Raw genomic sequence first — 17,314 nt, 5'->3', positions numbered from 1 at the left:
TTCTGTATTTTTGTTCACAATTTATTAGTTTCAAAAAAAAAAAAGATAAATTGTTAATGCTTGAATTTATAACATTATTATTACCAAATTAATATTCGAACCAACTTATCTGATATTTGCTGTAAAAGTTCAAAACTTAATATTTATCGCGTTAATATTATTAAAATATTCTTATGCACACCAACTAAGGTAATCATGTTTTATAGATTTCATTTTGTATAATTACATGTATATATAAATTATTTATTGATATTGTGACAAGCAACAATAATACGGGGAAAGAAGTGGACACGTTGGTCGATGATTGCAGGAGACTTGTTTCCAAGTTCTATCATATAGCTTTCTCTCACGCTTTACGCGAAGGGAATAAATGTACAAATTTCATGACAAATCTCGGCCAAATTAATGCTTGGGGTACCTCGATTCTAAAAGAATCGTCGGTTGGTATCTCCATTCTCCTTCAAAGTGATATTGGGGGTGCTGCCACCCGTAGAATTAGGTAAGTTTTTTCGTGGTTTATTGTCCCTCTTTAACTACAAAAAAAAAAAAAAAAAAAAAAAATTTAAGATTTGGTTACCAAAGTTCACAAGGAATAAGAGTCAAATATGTCATCAAACTATATACGATAATACAATTAGGTCACTGAACCAAAAAAAAAAAAAAAATTTATAATTAAATCTCTAAACTAACCAATTTAATACAATTAGTCCGTTTTTCAAGATTCTGACAGGTCACCCCAAATTTAAAATTTAAAATATTTTTTAAAAATAATTATTTAAAATTAAAGAAAAAAACAGCATCTCCGGCCATGGATTTGTCTCCATGGCCAAAGATGAAGAAAATGAAATAAATGATTCGTTAGTTTAGGGATTCATATTCGTCTTCATGATTCGTCTCCCGAAATATAATCACATGTCATTAAACTAACCAATTTCTTCGTCTTCGGTGGAGATGGTTTTTTTTTTTTAATAATATGTTTTAAAAAATATTTTAAATTTAGGGTGACTTGTTAGAAACTTGAAAAATCTGCAAATTAGACTAATTATATGAAATTGGTTAGTTTAAAGATTCAATTGTAGTGTTTTTAGGTTTAGTAGCCTAATTGCATTATCGTGTGTAGTTCGAGGGCCTATTCGACCATTATTTCAATTTCACAATGTACCTAATAGGCGTTGATTTAGAGTTAATTTTCAAAATGGTCCTCCGACTATGACATTTTCTCATATTGGTCCCTTGACTTTTAAATTTGCAATTTGAGAAAATACCGTAGTCGGAGGACCATTTCGGGAAGAGCAAATACCAATTTTGGTCCCACGAGTATTAATGAAATGACAGTTTTAGTCCACATGTTTAATTCCTACCAATTTTCATCCACGACTATTGTTCTAGTAGCAATTTGCATCCACGACTGTTGTTTTAGTGCCAAAATTCATCACACTGGTCACCCCTTCGTTTAAGACATGTCGAAATATGAAATTATTAAGCTTATTTTCGTCCTTTTCAAATTAAGATCTCAATTTGAACATGAATAAATGGATTTAAGCCTTAAAACTTATTCCAATTCACAGTTCTCTTCATCAAATTAAGGTAGGATGAGGAGGAAAACTGCGAGTTGGGATCGATCTTAGGGCTTAGATCTCTTTATTCATGCTCAAATTTGAATCTTAATTTGAAAAAGATGAAAATTAAATACCCTTAAAATTTTTAGATTTCGGCATGTCTTAAACGGAGGGGTGATGGAGTGATTAATTTTGGTACAAAAATAATAGTTGTGGATGAAAATTGGTACTAAAACAATAATAGTGGATGAAAATTGGTAAGAATTGAACATGTGAATCAAAACTGTCATTTTGTCAATACTCGTGGGACCAAAATTGGTATTTGCTCATTTTGGGAATTAACTCCGTTGATTTATTTATGTATTATTTTTTGAAAGATATTTATGTATTATTAATTGCTCTTTTTATAATTCACATCACATATTATGTATCTTTAATAAATACATAATCTCCTCTCCTTCTATAATAAAGCAAAACTTCTGTCCAAAACGTTTTCCCGTTCAAAGAATACGGTGTCGTTTCACTTGGTTGTCATTAGCTGGAATATTAAATGCTTTTTACATTTGCCATTTGATGCTGAATTGCCCTGAGCTGCATTATTAAATGCTTTTTATATTTCCCATTTTAAAAATTTCGACAACCAATCTGTATTAATTCAGACTTAGCTCATTTTTTTTGTTGTACATTTAATGATGATTTAATGAACTCTTGAAAGATAAAAATACAAAGTTGCAATAAACGTAATAGAAATCTGCCAATTTAATTATGATTATTTTTCTTTGAACAACGAAAAGTCCTTAAACCGGTTGAAGAATGAAAAGTCTTACAATTAAATTAAGCAATTGCATCCTTTTAATTATATATTAAACGGTTCTTTAATAAGAGGTTGATATTATATATTGCAAAACAACTAATAAGTCTAGTTTTAATTTTAATAAATAATAATAACAAATAAATAAATATATGATATCAGGTACCAGGTAGGCAGGTATCGATATTTCACTACTACCCAAGTTTAAAGCCGTGATATGTATTCCTTCGCTTACTTAAACATAATTATCTGGTACACAAAGACGTTTTATTAAAGTTCAAGAAAGTAAGATAACAGAAGATTTATGAATGAGACGGATCTAAAAATAAAAAATATCTATACATGATTGATTTGATCACTATATATCATATCATGTATATATACCTCACCAACAAAGCAACATATTCCATATGGCAATTTGTAGCATGTCATCATTGTTTTTATACTTAAGAAGACTAAATGATTTCTAACATAAAATAAGACGATTCCAAGAAATAAAGAGAGTATTTTCATGCAACTTTCATTTATTTTAAAACTTTATGCATTTATGCATAATTGCATACACAAAACAAGCACGGATATATTACCTTCCACCTTGTTTCATTGCCTAGTTCCTACTCTACGATGCTTTATGCATACTAAGCTATAACTTTTAACGTAAAATAAATCGCTTTTCAGACAAAAAATAATTTCCTTAACGAAAATAATAAGATGTCAGTCACCTGGAGGATGGATGGAGGCAGGTTGGAACCTAACACTTTTCATGAAAAACTATCACTTTTAAGCAAAAAAATGAATACTTTTAAAAATCAAATGCTTTTAAGGTAATATTAATATGTTATTATTTAAAAAAAATGTTATAGTTATACAAAAAAAAAAAAACTTTAAATAAAATCTATCACTTCTATACCAAAAAATAATACTTTTTAAAATAAATTTTATAACTTAGTATTTGAAAATTCCATCCATGTTTTTAAGTGGTTGAACAATTTTGATAGCAAATTTGAAACTATATATATATATATATATATATATATATATATATATTGAAAAAATCTACTTTTCCTTTACATGATGAAGAAAGAAAGAGGAAAAGAAGAAAAGAAAAATAAAAATAAGGGGAAAAATAAAAGAAAAGAGGAGAGGAAACCTAGAATACCAGATATACATCTTTTGAAAATATAGATTAGCCCATGGCTGTTAAAAAAATAAAAATAAAAAATTCAGCAATCATTGAACAACTATTTTTAATGTGTTTTAAAAAATTTCGCTCACTAAAAAAATAAAATGGAGAAAATTACAAAAATAATCCTTCGACTATGTTGATTTTATGTATTACACGTAACATGCACGTCAAATAGTCTCACACAAAATATATTCTATACTAACTATTATTTCGTATAAAATAATTATATTTAAAGAAAATATGAATATAATTGCAATTTGAACCGTTTCTGCCCATATATTTCATCATACTTTATGGAGTAAACCTTCTTTTTTCTTCCTTAATTTCGAAATGTGTTTTCATGATTTTCAAGCTACTTCTACTATTGTATATCCGAAAACGTTTTACACCGTTTGATCCATTGCTTTGTGGATGAGTGGCTAAGAATATTGACACGTGTCAACATATAGGTTCATGATCGAATTTTCCACTGTCAAGCAACCAAAATCTTAGGATTCTTAAATTAGCTTAGCCATTCCTAATGGTTTTGTGTGTTTGATTGTTATTCTTATTTGATTATCCCAACAGGTAGTTAGGCTGGCAAAGAAAATCTAACTCCCAAACCAACTGATTTGTCATCTTTATCCATAAATTTGAAACTTTTGGTCCTAATTAATGCAACAAAAATTTTCCCAAATTGAGATGTAGAGTACAAGAAATTATGATGGCATTTCTATTCAATTTCCCAAATTTTGATATAAGTTTAATTTCATAAAATTCATGTTACCATATTTAGAAATTTCGTAAACAGGATAGGCTAGAAAGTTACAATTAAATGTAATCTCTGATTACTTAAACATATCAAGAAAAAAAAGTGATAACAAAAGATGGGCATTATTGGTTTAATGAATTACCGGATTATAATTTATCTTCTGTCACAATTACAAGCCATATATGTTACTATGTCAATTACTTCAACATTTTTATAAAATTTCAACAATTCGCATATATGATTTGTGAGCTATTTTCAGGTTTCCTTAATGTACACTTTCATATAATTATTGTTGCAATTTTCCTTGTAACCCAAAAGGATAACTTAGTGTGATACTCGAAACTACTTCAATTACTCTATAGTACATAAATTCATTTTGGTCACATGCCTACAGTAACATCTTTAATACGCATAATTATTGCCATTAAGTGTTTGGTTTTTAAAAATCAACTAATTTGTGGTCCCAGCAAAAATATATACGGAGCAACTAACCATAACTATATATTTGGACAAATTTGGTCAAATGAATTGAATGTCCAATAACTAACCATAAAAATGTTACTATAGTGGATCAACTAAAAATGAAACTACTCATGAAACTACACTTTTACTCAAACAAACCCTAAAATAGCATGAACTCAAAATAAAATTTATATGTCCTCAAAATATTGTAGCTAGGATTGGTTGACTAATTCAAAATAAAGTTAATATATAACTTGTGTTGGACGAAGACTTAAATGGTCAAGTCCAGCAACTTATGATCGAAACGTGACACTGACTGTTATACAAGTATATATAAAGAAAAAAAATTGTATATTCATTACTAGTTATAACTTTTGGTGTAGTGATAAGCGATTGATACTGATGACAGTTTATTTTATTAGTAGACATACATTAGTCACATTGTCCGCCAGCATATAAGCACAAAATGAAATAAGCATGCATCAACATATAAGATTATTAAGACACATCTCACGATTTACTCTATCAGAGACGCTCTAACAGGTACCTGAGAGGCAGTCGTTATATCGTGGACCGCAGTGCATAATCGATTATGCACCGCGCATCAAAATGTCGTCGTTTCTTTAAGTAAAGAAATTGCGCACTATTAGTGTTAACGGAGTGACACTACAGTGTATCTAAACCGACACTGCCTCACGTATTATTTTTTATATTATCAAATGAAACTGCAGTTATATCAAAATGATACTGTGGTTGTGGTGAAATGAAACTGTAGTGTATATAAAATGAAACTGAATAACATTTCACATATTTGAGTGTATATTGTATAATGAAGTTGTAATTATATCGAAATGATCATGTAGTTGTGTTTTAATGAAACTATAGTGTATATAAAATAAAATTAAATAACATTTTTACATATTTGAATGTATAAATATTGAATGAAACTGTAGTTATATCGAAATGAAATTGTAGTTGTGTTGAACTGAAACTGCAGTGTATATATACAAAATGAAACTGAAGAAAAGAGTTATTTTTTGCGAAGATTATGTTTCTTTTCCTTAAACAAAACGACGTCACTTTGATGCACCGCGGTGCATGATATAATTTGCGTAATTAGTTGCATTGGTTCCCTTACAAGCCGCGTGAAAAACGTCGCGGAAAGAAACGTCAGGTGAAAGGCAGAACAGTTAGCCCACACAATTTTAAGGCGGTGCTAACTGCCATATCCTTAATCTTCTCCCCTTTAGTTTCTTTCTTACATAGCAGCCAGCACAGCACGCTGCCACGTACCTGGTTTTAGCTGAGGTTTCGATCGCCTTAAGGTTGCCGCCATCTCCAAGCAACGCCCCCGGCCCCCCGCATATTCTTATATATAAAGCCGGTTGCTTTCACAACTTCTGCTCCTTGCAATTGTGTATACTATATCCTCTCCACCTTCGTTTTCTCTCTATCTCTCTCTTTCTCTCTCTCTCTATATATATATATACATTCGTTCTTTTTCAGCTTCATCGTCTCAACATGCATTTGCCTCTCTTCAAAAAGTTTTCCAAGATGAAATCCGCTTTCATCATAAAATCACCAAGTGAGTTACTTTCTTATTATTTACATAAACTTAATATCATCTGAGGTCTTCTGAGTATAATGTTTTTGCCATGTTTAGTCCTAAACTTTCAAATTGATCATCTATGGTCCTTCGACTTTCAAATTTGACCATTCGTGGTCCAAATTAACCACTCATGGTCTTTCAACTATTAAATTTTAACCAATCATGGTCCTTTCAAGATGACTACAACTAGTTAAATTTTGAAACTTGAAGGACCATGGATGGTTAACTTGGACCAGATTAAATTTGAAAGTCGAAGGACCATGGTCAATTTGAAAATTTAGGACTAAACGTGTCAAAACCACTATACTCGGAGGACCTGGTATTAACTCTATTTGCATATTATTGTGACTTGGTTTGTTTTATAATTTTTATCCCCTTAATAATTGCAGGAAGAAATTCCAACGAAAATGAGGGTAGCTTGGGGCGCAAGTCATCGAGCGTCAGCCATGAATACATGGCGGCCTTTAGAACCAATTCTTACGTTGAAATCTACGACAAAGTTCAAGGACAGTTAGCAGCCGCAAGAAGCAAAGAAATTGTTGGAGGGGATAACACTTTTCCCTTAACATCTTCTTCATCTTCTTCTTCATCTTCTTCTTCTTCCCCTCTGATCATCAGCCGCCATGAAAGTAGCTTATCATCCCCAGGATGCAAGCTTCTGCTCTGCCAGGAAAACATGGAAGAATTGCCCCAACAAGCTTCTAACGCCCACCCTCTGCTTAACGAATTCTTCCTTCTAAGCTTAGAAGCGTGCGTGATCTGCGAATCGCTGCTCAAAATCGTCCTGCAAACTCGAGCGGATTACAAGACCGTCAAGAAAGCTGTCGAGAAAATCGAGGAATCCCAGAGAAATGCGGCGTGGAGCGAGGAGAAAGTGAATCGTGCGTACGGAGAAATCGCGTCGTTGTCGCTGTTCGGAAACCCTTTGTCGGCGGTGAAGTTCGAGGAGGTACGAGACCACCACTTGGGGCTGCTAAATCGCCTCATATTGAAGCGGGGGAAGGTAGGGAGGAGGATGAAACACCTTAGGGTTTTCAAGGTGGCTTTGGGGTCGACCCTTCTGGTGGGGTACACCGCGTTTACCATTACTTTTACCATTCTCGCAGTGCATTTTGTGATTTGCACGATGGCCGTCCCGGGCCTAATTGCACTTTCTTTGAGCATGTTCAAGAGGGTCAAAGAAACGATCCCGAGAAAAGGGCTTTATATGCAGCTTGATGTGGCCGCGAAAGGGCTTTATGTATTGATCAATGATTTGAGTACGGTGAGCCGGCTGGTGGGGAGGTTGAGCGATGAAATGGAGCATAACAAGACCATAGCTGACATGTGGGCATTGAAGCAATGCAATGATGTGTTGAAGGAAGTGGTGAGCTCGAGGGATTTTGCCATACAAGAAGAGTGGGTCTTGGAGGAGATGAAAGAGCTTGAGCAGCACATTTATTTGTGTTTTCTCAACATTATCAGGTCTAGGAGGATGATTGTGCAAGAAATTGTGGGGTGTGACCAGCCCGTCGTCTCGCAAAATCAGCAATTAGCTTTGCTGGACAGTGATACTATCGAGGTTTGAAATGTTAAATCCAGCGTTCGATCTGTCACCATCAGGTCTAGGAGGATGATTGTGCAAGAAGTTGTACATGAGGTGTGGTGAGCAGCCAGTCTCGCAAAATCAACAATTAGCTTTGCTGGATAGTGATACTACAGAAGTTTAAAAGGTTAAATTCAGCGTTTTGTCACCATCACCATTGAGATAATGTAGCACTTGATGTGACAAGTTGCATGTTAAGAAGTTTTCAAGTTTAGGTTTTGTAAGGAATTGTACAATTTGGATTCTTGTTGTTTTTTCATAGTTGGCAGTTTCAGTAGTTTATTCACCACCCAAATGTAGGAGAAGATGATGTTTTGTACCCTCAGTCCAGGTGGATAAATTTGTTAAGAATAAAGAACAGAACATTATTTTGATACTGGTTGTACGTTTGTTTTGGTGTTCTTAGCTCCAATATTTGATATTTCAATAAAGCTGCGCTAATGAAATTTTTATTTGCTCCAATTTTATTATATTTTCATTTATTTTCAAATCTCATCACAACTGACATGATTTGTACAGTTGAGATCCGATTAACATTTCTTATCACCCCTAGAGTGGACGAGAAAATTGGCATTTCGTTTACCAGCCAGAGGCAATAGGAATTTTTACCCACTTTCGATGGGTGTTGGAAGAAGTAAAATATTCCGACCATCTACCAAAGACCATTTTCAACCATTTTAGATGGACAGAAAATTTCAACCAACATTAGTGAACGAGAGTCCGAACGCCATTTTCAACCTATTTTGGGCAATAAAAAAATCCAAATTTTCCCCTTGCAAATTCATACTTATTGGCTACATAGGCTGTTGAAAATATCACTAAGCTCCAAAAAGTGACTTTAAATTCAATAATTTATATGGAGAATGGATTGAGTATTTGAGATATTGCGTCAAACTATATACGGAGTATATATTTTTTTTTATTCGTAAAAGAAAGAAAAAGTTATATATTTTATTCATAAAAGAAAGAAAAGATAGGACTGTTATATATATTTTATTCGTAAACGAAAAGATACAACGTAATATAACTTGACAATGAAGTAAGCAAATTCATGAACAACCAACAAATAGAAAACAAACGTCAAATTATGAATGGTACATAACGTAATAACATGGTATCCTCGAGATATCTAATCCTTTTTCAGTTATAAAAGCCTATAAACTAAAACTATTCAATAGACTCAAAAAAAAAAAAAAAAATCCCAAAATTCCCAAAACATCAATGAGATTAGTTTAATGTTGAAAACACATTACTCTATAGAGAAACTAAAGTGTCTATTGCAGGGAATCAGCAAGCTGTTCTCAACTTACAGTAATCTTCTTTTCCCAGCAAGGAAGCTTTGATCTTGAGCCAGTCGGCCGGCTTGGGCATTATGATCGCGATATATCCCTCCCGTTCTGCCTGCGATAGATAGATACAAGGAGAAAACACGAGGGAAACGTATATAAGACGAATCCAATGTGGAGTTACACAGAAAAAAAACCGCCATCTAAGCAACAATATGGAAGGTGGCATCACTAAGTAATGATTGTACCACCCAATACCAAAGATAAAACACAAGAATTATCTAGTATATCATTCAACTAAAACGATAAATTATTTAGTATATGGTCAAGCGTTTTTACCGATGATATCAGCAATTCTGGGCGTTCAATCAATCTTTCATTGACTTCCAATAGAGAGCCTTTCACACAGCATCTGCACCCCAAAAATATATATAAGTTATGCGTAAGCAAATTACAAGAACTAAAATTTCAATTAGGAAAGGCTGCAACGTTAAATCCTCCACCTCACTATATATGAATTATCCTTTGCACACACTTTACAGAGCGCTGTATTGGACTCAAAATGCTGTGCATTCTGCAAAAGAACACCAGGAAAATACTCAAAATAGTTTGGTTGGACAAAGTTGGAAGAACACAAAAATATAAGTGAAAAATATTGCATCAGTTGCAGACCTCGTCTTTACAAGTGTGCACCCGAGCAAGTTTAGAAGCATTAAGGAAAATTCAACAAGTTACTATGTAAAGCATGATTAAAAACTTAACCAAAGCCGCCACCTTATTAAATCGGGATCTAGTGGTAGTATGGGAGCGTAAATGAACTAGAGATCTAAACTAACAGTATCTACTAAAGATATATCCTACCATTCTGCAACCTCTGTGCAGCTGAGCATTAAACAAAGGAGTTAATACCTAAAATGGTCCTCGACTATAATGGTTTTTCTCAATTTCGTCCTAAACGACTTTGGTGACCTAATGTAGTCTCAGACTTTTGTGTTTTTGCTCAATTTAGTCCTCCGTTTGTTATTCCGTCTATTTGGTGTTAAATAGATGGACAATTCAGTAATTTCAATATTGGCATCTCTTCAATCCTAGTTCTAGACCTGCGAAGTGCGAAATCCCTCTTTCTTTTACGAATTACTCCCAAACTTGCGAATATAAAATTTGATTCGCAGGTCTGGGAGTAATTCGTAAAAGAAAGAGGGATTTCACACTTAGCAAGACTAAGAGTAAAGAGAGGTCAATATTGAGATTATTGAATTGTCCCTCAATTTGACGGAATAACAAATGGGGGACTAAATTGAGCAAAAACACAAAAGTCTGGGACTACATTAGGTCACCAAAGTCGTTTAGGATGAAATTGAGAAAAACCACTATAGTCGAAGACCATTCTGGGTATTAACTCTTTAAACAAAGTTACTAATGATAAAGAAAAATGTCAATAAAGAGAAACAAGAAGTCCAATCCAAACATCAAACTAGCCTAACTTAAATTGCTCGAGCAGTCGAGCTCCTTGTTTTTTTCCCTACACAGACAGTAAAACTTAGGTGACATCAAATCTGAGAAAATATCATTTAAGTAGAACAGAGAAGTACAATGCATCTTTAATAAGAATACTAAATGACACAGCTAAACAGTAAGAAATACTAAAAACAGTCAACATAATTTCTACCAAAGCAGAAAACATTAATCCTTTAAAAACAACCTCAACCAGTGTGTATCAGAAGCAATAAAGTAACTGAGAATGGAACACAGTACACAGAGACTGGCAGTTGAGAGTCGAACTTGTATACAAAGTAACTGAGAATGGAGTACAGTATACAAAGAGAAAGCTAATAGACAGCCTCGTTGAGAATCAAACTTGTAATCATGTGATTACGAGCTGACTGGGTTGCCCCAAGGTTTCAACTTTAATTAGTAGAAAAAACAAAGATGTCATTCTGCTCTATAAAACCAAGAAAAATTGATTCTAGAATGCACCTTCTTCCGTTTTCCGGTGACTTTAATCCCACTGCGATCAGACTTCCCCACATTAAAATCCACCGCCGTAATTCCACCTTCATCCTTAAAGGCAACATGACTTGAAGCTATCCCAATTACGCACAAACTTCACGAAAATTCATTCAAAGTCAGCTCACCATTGTTTTTTAATCAACAAGACAACAAAAATTCATAGTATTTATTACCCATTGGCGTGACGACGGACATATTGATCGTGTCCTGGCTTTATAAAATCTGAAACCAAAAAAAGCATTGAAGCACAAATAAAAACTTGATAATTTAATTAAATTAAAATCAAATCCATTGCTGATAACCATACCAAGGGTTTTAGATGGGTTTAAAAAATTTTCTGATTTTTGATAACTTTTGACAAATCATAGAGAAGGAAGGAAAGCAGGAATGGTTCTACCTGGAGCATAGTAGGTGACGAAGTTGGATTCAACGGCGGACGGAGGCACAGAAGGAAGGTCCTCAATCCTCGGCACCAGAAGTCTCCTCAACTCTTCTTCTTCTTCGTTGATTTCAGCTCTGGAGCTTCCGGCGGTGTCCAGAGCGGAAGAAGAACAGAATCTCAGCGATTGATTGACGTTTACTTGGTCGGAGTTTTCGATACAATTCGCATCAACGGCATGTAGCTCCGCCATTGCAGTTCTGCGGTTGCCGGAGAACGGAGGACAGGAAAACGGCTATAGGCTTTTGCAGTGCTTTACTGAATTTTAGGCCCTTTCTCGTCGGAGGCTAGATTGTTCAGAAGAAGCACGATATTGGGCCCTTTATTGGGCCTCGGATGAGTTATAATGGCCCAACCCCTCGGCCCATTAATTTTTGTTTCAACAAAGTATCATCACCTAGTTATATAGCTCTTACGATGAGTCAAATTTAGAATCTTATGATAACCAAACTAACACCCCATCATAATTATAATACTAAAACATGAGATATTGATAGAGGTGTAACGGGAGCATTTATGATGTTATTTAAGTGCTGCCTAGTCCGCTTAGGTGCGGATCGTCAAGGCCTCTAAGGTCGCTTAGTCGGCTGATTAGCAATTTTTTTTTATATATAAATATGTATTACGGTATCGTTTTGAGTAAAAATAATCTTAAAAAAATACATATACGCGTAGACACCAATTAATCGCCGCCTAGGCGTCCGAAGTAGGAATGCCAACGGGGCGGGGTGGGGACGAGGGACAATACCCCCATCCCCGCTCACGAGTTTCTTCCCATTCCTCGTCCCCGTCCCCATCCCCGCCAGGGAAGAAAAAAATTCCCCCATCCCCATCCCCACGGGAATTATTCGAGGACGGGGAATCCCCACCACGTTAATAAGTTATAAAAAAAAATTAAATATTAAATATTAAAAAATATTTAAATAAATAACTCATATATATTCATCCCCAATTTAAAGATATTTTACAATTAAACATATTATTTAAATATGTATTGAGTTAATACCCAAAATCGTCCTCGACTATAGTGGTTTTTCTCAATTTCGTCCTAAACGACTTTGATGACCTAATATCGTCCCAGACTTTTGTGTTTCGCTCAATTTAGTCCCAGACTTTTGTGTTTTTGCTCAATTTAGTCCTTCATTTGTTATTCTGTCCATTTGGTGTTAAATAAATAGACAATTCAGTAATTTTAATATTGGCATCTCTTTACTCATAGACATGTGAACTGCGAAATCCTTTTTTTTTTTTTTTACGAATTACTTCCAGAATTACTCCTAAAACTGCGAATATAAAATTTGATTTGCAGGTCTGGGAGTAATTCTGGGTGTAATTCGTACAAGAAAGAGGAATTTCGCACTTCATAAGTTGAAAGTAAAGAGAGATCAATATTGACATACTGAATTGTCCATTTATTTAACACCAATTTGACGGAATAACAAATGGAGGACTAAATTGAGCGAAACACAAAAGTCTGGGACGATATTAGGTCACCAAAGTCGTTTAGAACGAAATTGAAAAAAATCACTATAGTCGAGGACGATTTTGGGTATTAACTCAATATGTATTTCATAAGCATGACATACAATGACAAGAATGCTTCTAAAATTATATACTCCATATATTGTATACAAAGTAATACATATGTGTGTTGTGTGCCCCCCTCCTCCCCCCCCCCCCCCCCCCCCTCTCACCACACACACACACACACACACACACACACACACACACACACACACACACACACACACACACACACACACACACACATATATATATATATATATATATATATATATATATATATATATATATATCGGGACAGGGCGGGGCAGGGAGAGCACTCCCCATTCCCACCCTCATCCCCATCTCCAATTCCCTATTTCTATTCCCATCCTCGTCCCTATAGGACCGGGGAATCAAATTCCTCGTTAGGTGCGGATACAATTGATATCCCTAATCCGAAAAGGGCTTATTGATTTTTTTAACATGATCACGGATTCACGGGACATGTTGGATTTGCTCCATATACCATATTGCCCCAACACCAACATGAAATTTCATTTCCAACTACATACAATCTCATCAAATTTAATCTCAAAATTAAATCACATAAAATTTATTTGGTAAAACTCAATAAAATTGGTATATGAATATAACATGGAGCTGTAGGTATTACAAGCGGACACAGAAGGAAATAAAAGAAAAGTTGAGGGCACAAATTGTAATCAAAAGTATCATATAATCATTTTAGTGGCCCCAATTTTGGACTAGAGAGATCTAGGCCCGTGTATTTTGGGTCATACCCAAAAGTATGGCGGGCTGCTTTCGAAAATTACCAAGCACGCCACGGCCCGTTGGGCCAAGAAATCTAAGCCCAATATTTGGGTTGGGCTTATTCAAATTGAATTGGGCTTGAGTACGTCTGCCCAAATCTCCACCCGGCCGGAATAACGTCGGAGAAAATCTTGGTTACACCGTCGGTGGCTGTGACCTTGAACGACAAGGATTGACCGGTGAGGTAGGCGTTTGACTGCCAGTTCGCTCCCCAGTTTCTTGACATTGCAATCCAGTTGGTTTTTGAGCCCTTGATTTGCACAGATTGGATAGATCCTGGCCCTCCAACGTTGTTGAGCATCACCAGCTCAAAGAAATCCCGGCCGTTGATCGTAAACCTAACCCCACCATGCTTCTTACATGGCACCCTGTTACATGTCACACATGATAACATTAGAATCCAAACTTGGTATTTTTTAATTTTATTTTATAACCTAGATTCCTAGTTTTGTTATACTATATTTTAGATCTCATGAATCTGTTCACATTCCATTTGAAAGTAAATCAAACCAATATAGTTTAGAGACTCAATAACAAACAGACACTTTTGTGCTCAAAGAGTCCAGTGTAAAATCAAACCCTCAATGTTTATAATAAGGCTCAAACTTAAGAAGCAATAGAACTGTCAATGCGGATGGGTAGAGCGGGGCCTGCCTTTGTGGCGGGACGGGCTAACACGCCCGCCAAAATGCGGGCCTAAAGGAGGCCAGCCTGCGGGGATAGGCGGGGTCTTGCCGAAGCAAGTGACTTATTATCTGCTAGACCAATGTCATGTGGCTAAATTTGGTATTAATGTGATTTAGGTGGATGATTAGAAATACCTTTGATAAAGAACGGGAACAATTCCACCTCTATAAATTCCGATCTTTTCCCAAGCGGGCTGAGCCATGTCAAAGTGGGGGCGAGGAGGGTTGCACCAACCGCCGTTGTTGCTAGGAAGAGCGTAGTTAGGCGGGCAAAAATTGGTGGCGGTGATGGTGATCGAAGCTCCTTTTATGCACCATTGACGGTCGGCTTGGTAGTCACAAATGATCTTGTAACACTGCCCACACGAGGCTCCATTGTTGAACAGTGCTGTGCTCAATGCTGCTGTCCTGGTCCCATAGCCAGTAGCATATAAATTCCCATATCCACATGCTCCCCCTGTCACAAATCAATATTATACTTGGTCACTTCTAACTTTTGGTAATTAATAATGGATTGCTGGATAGAGTAGGCCATACTCTTAAGTCACTTCAAAACTTTTTTTTTTTTCTTTTTTGTCTTTGAGTAGGTCCTAATACTAAGAGATACTTTTAAAGTCATATCATACTCAGAGGAGCTGAGGGCCTGTAAGAGACCCTTTTAAGATTGTACCATACTTAGACTAATCCTCTTTCATATCTAGCAGTCCAATTAAGGGGCAAAATGCTGACCCATTGATTTTTTTATACGAGAAGGGGTTCAAACTCCCGACCTCTCTTAAAGAATGAAAGTGTACACTCACTCACACCAACCAATTTGGTTAGTCACTTCAAAACTTTAACTTATGAAAATGTCACTCCTTATTACTCAAAGACATATCATGAATAAAACTCATATTGTAATCTTACTTAACAAAAGATAGTAAGGAAGTAAACTGTCTTAAATTATTCTGATCAGTTACTAGTCAGAGATCATTCAATTTGAGAGAGGGAGTATATATATAAGAGTTAAAGAGTTTTATATACATACCCATGGTGCCGGAAGCATCACTGCCACCATAGAAGGTGGCGTGGGCACTTTGCCACCCAGAAGCCGTGAAAGCTTTAACATTGACGACGAAGAAGAGGCTGAAAACCCCAAACATGACTACTGCACCATTGACAACGCCCATCCTTGAACTTGCAGTGAAATTAAATGATCAAGAAAGAAGATCAGAAGATGATCAATGGCGGATTCGATGAGGAGAAGCTAGTAGGGTTATATTATTGAAATTTGTATGAAAGTGTTTGATTGGTGTTTAGAAGGTGGTGGCGCGTGTATATATAGGTAGCGGAGAATTGTTTAATGGTGCCACCGGCCACCCCGCATGTGATCTCTGTGCAGCTAAGATCAGAGAGAGTACAGTAGTGTAGGAAATTGTGTTATTGTAATGGAAATTTATGATATCATATCCCTGCAAAAATTTGTGAATCTGCTCAATCAATTATTCCCACGTTCCACCCTGCTATCTTTCCCCCTATCCACACATGCCTTTGCCTACACAAGCCGTCAACTCATCAAAATTGTCCAATGTTTTTCATCTCCACTGCCGTGTATATATATATATATATATATATATATATATATATATATATATATATATATATATATATATATATATATGATTATTTTTAAATACAAACCCCTCTTAAAATATAAACGGTGTGCATGTAATTATGTTAATTTGAACGAGCTAATCCCAGATATTATTGGCAGTGTGCCCAGTGTGCATGTAAGTATATTAATGTGTGCATGAGCTTTGATGGATGGTTGTGATTTTTTCCTCCTATGCATTGTGTACATGTAAGTATGTTAATGTGTGCACGGGCTTTGATGGATGGGTTGTGATTTTTCCTCCTATGCGCTGTGTGCATGTAAGTATGTTAATGTGTGCACGAGCTAATCTAAAAAATTATTGATAGTGCACCCTGTGTGCATATAAGTATGTTAATGTGTGCACGGATTCAAGTTTATATTTTAAGAGGGTTTGTATTTGAATGCAACTCTATATATATATATATATATATATATATATATATATATATATATATATATATATATATATATATATATATATAGAGAGAGAGAGAGAGAGAGAGTATTGTACTCCAGCGAAAATGGACAAGAAGAAGAAATAGGAATTAATCTGAGCCGTCAATATGATAAGATCAACATATCATGTAATTTAAAAAAAAAAAATGAAGTGATATTTTTGTAAATAATTGAAACTTTGTATGTCAGTAACTTGTATTAAAAGTGAAAGTAACAGGCAAGTGTACAAGTACAATGTGCAAGTAAAATTCAGCTCCTCCTAGAACCGTGAGGTCTTGTTTTCTTGTGACAAGGTCGAATCGTCTACTCCAGGTGTCCCGACATCTGACCCAACAATTTGTGGATGAATAAATTATGATGACTTAATTGATCAATAGAGACTAGACTTTTGTTCACTGCACACAAGAAGCCCCCTCATGGCATTTTGCATTAATAATAATATTTTATTAATTTTTGTAAACAAAAAATTGCAGTAATGTTCACAAAAAATTTAAAATATAACTT

At 35.1% G+C, this 17,314-nt stretch overlaps 3 protein-coding genes across 4 annotated transcripts; 1 reads left to right on the top strand and 2 right to left on the bottom strand.

Annotated features, from left to right (window-relative positions):
• Positions 1-6,177: 6,177 nt before the first annotated feature.
• On the top strand, positions 6,178-8,334 carry LOC109152646 (UPF0496 protein At1g20180-like). Its single transcript, XM_019300290.1, has 3 exons — positions 6,178-6,354; positions 6,768-7,949; positions 8,039-8,334. Exons 1-2 carry the CDS (start codon positions 6,291-6,293, stop codon positions 7,943-7,945), a joined length of 1,242 nt encoding a protein of 413 aa, XP_019155835.1. The 5' UTR covers positions 6,178-6,290; the 3' UTR covers positions 7,946-7,949; positions 8,039-8,334.
• Positions 8,335-9,028: 694 nt separating this feature from the next.
• LOC109152647 (protein Simiate) lies at positions 9,029-11,956 on the bottom strand. 2 transcript variants are annotated; one of them, XM_019300291.1, is made up of 6 exons: positions 11,657-11,956; positions 11,433-11,481; positions 11,227-11,353; positions 9,753-9,823; positions 9,589-9,661; positions 9,029-9,364 (listed from the first exon to the last, which is right to left on the bottom strand). In XM_019300291.1, exons 1-6 carry the CDS (start codon positions 11,889-11,891, stop codon positions 9,251-9,253), a joined length of 669 nt encoding a protein of 222 aa, XP_019155836.1. In that variant the 5' UTR covers positions 11,892-11,956; the 3' UTR covers positions 9,029-9,250. The 2 variants fall into 2 exon arrangements, with proteins under 2 accessions (XP_019155836.1, XP_019155837.1); XM_019300292.1 differs by having other exon boundaries at positions 9,349-9,364; positions 9,785-9,823.
• Positions 11,957-13,794: 1,838 nt separating this feature from the next.
• On the bottom strand, positions 13,795-16,277 carry LOC109152686 (expansin-A11-like). Its single transcript, XM_019300337.1, has 3 exons — positions 15,749-16,277; positions 14,857-15,178; positions 13,795-14,403 (listed from the first exon to the last, which is right to left on the bottom strand). Exons 1-3 carry the CDS (start codon positions 15,888-15,890, stop codon positions 14,094-14,096), a joined length of 774 nt encoding a protein of 257 aa, XP_019155882.1. The 5' UTR covers positions 15,891-16,277; the 3' UTR covers positions 13,795-14,093.
• Between the last annotated feature and the right edge of the window lie 1,037 nt (positions 16,278-17,314).

This window comes from Ipomoea nil, unplaced genomic scaffold, assembly GCF_001879475.1.
Source record: "Ipomoea nil cultivar Tokyo-kokei standard unplaced genomic scaffold, Asagao_1.1 scaffold2480, whole genome shotgun sequence".
NCBI classification, from domain to species: domain Eukaryota; kingdom Viridiplantae; phylum Streptophyta; class Magnoliopsida; order Solanales; family Convolvulaceae; genus Ipomoea; species Ipomoea nil.
Note: the sequence above shows the minus strand (reverse complement) of the source record. Positions and strands in the feature narration are given on the sequence as shown.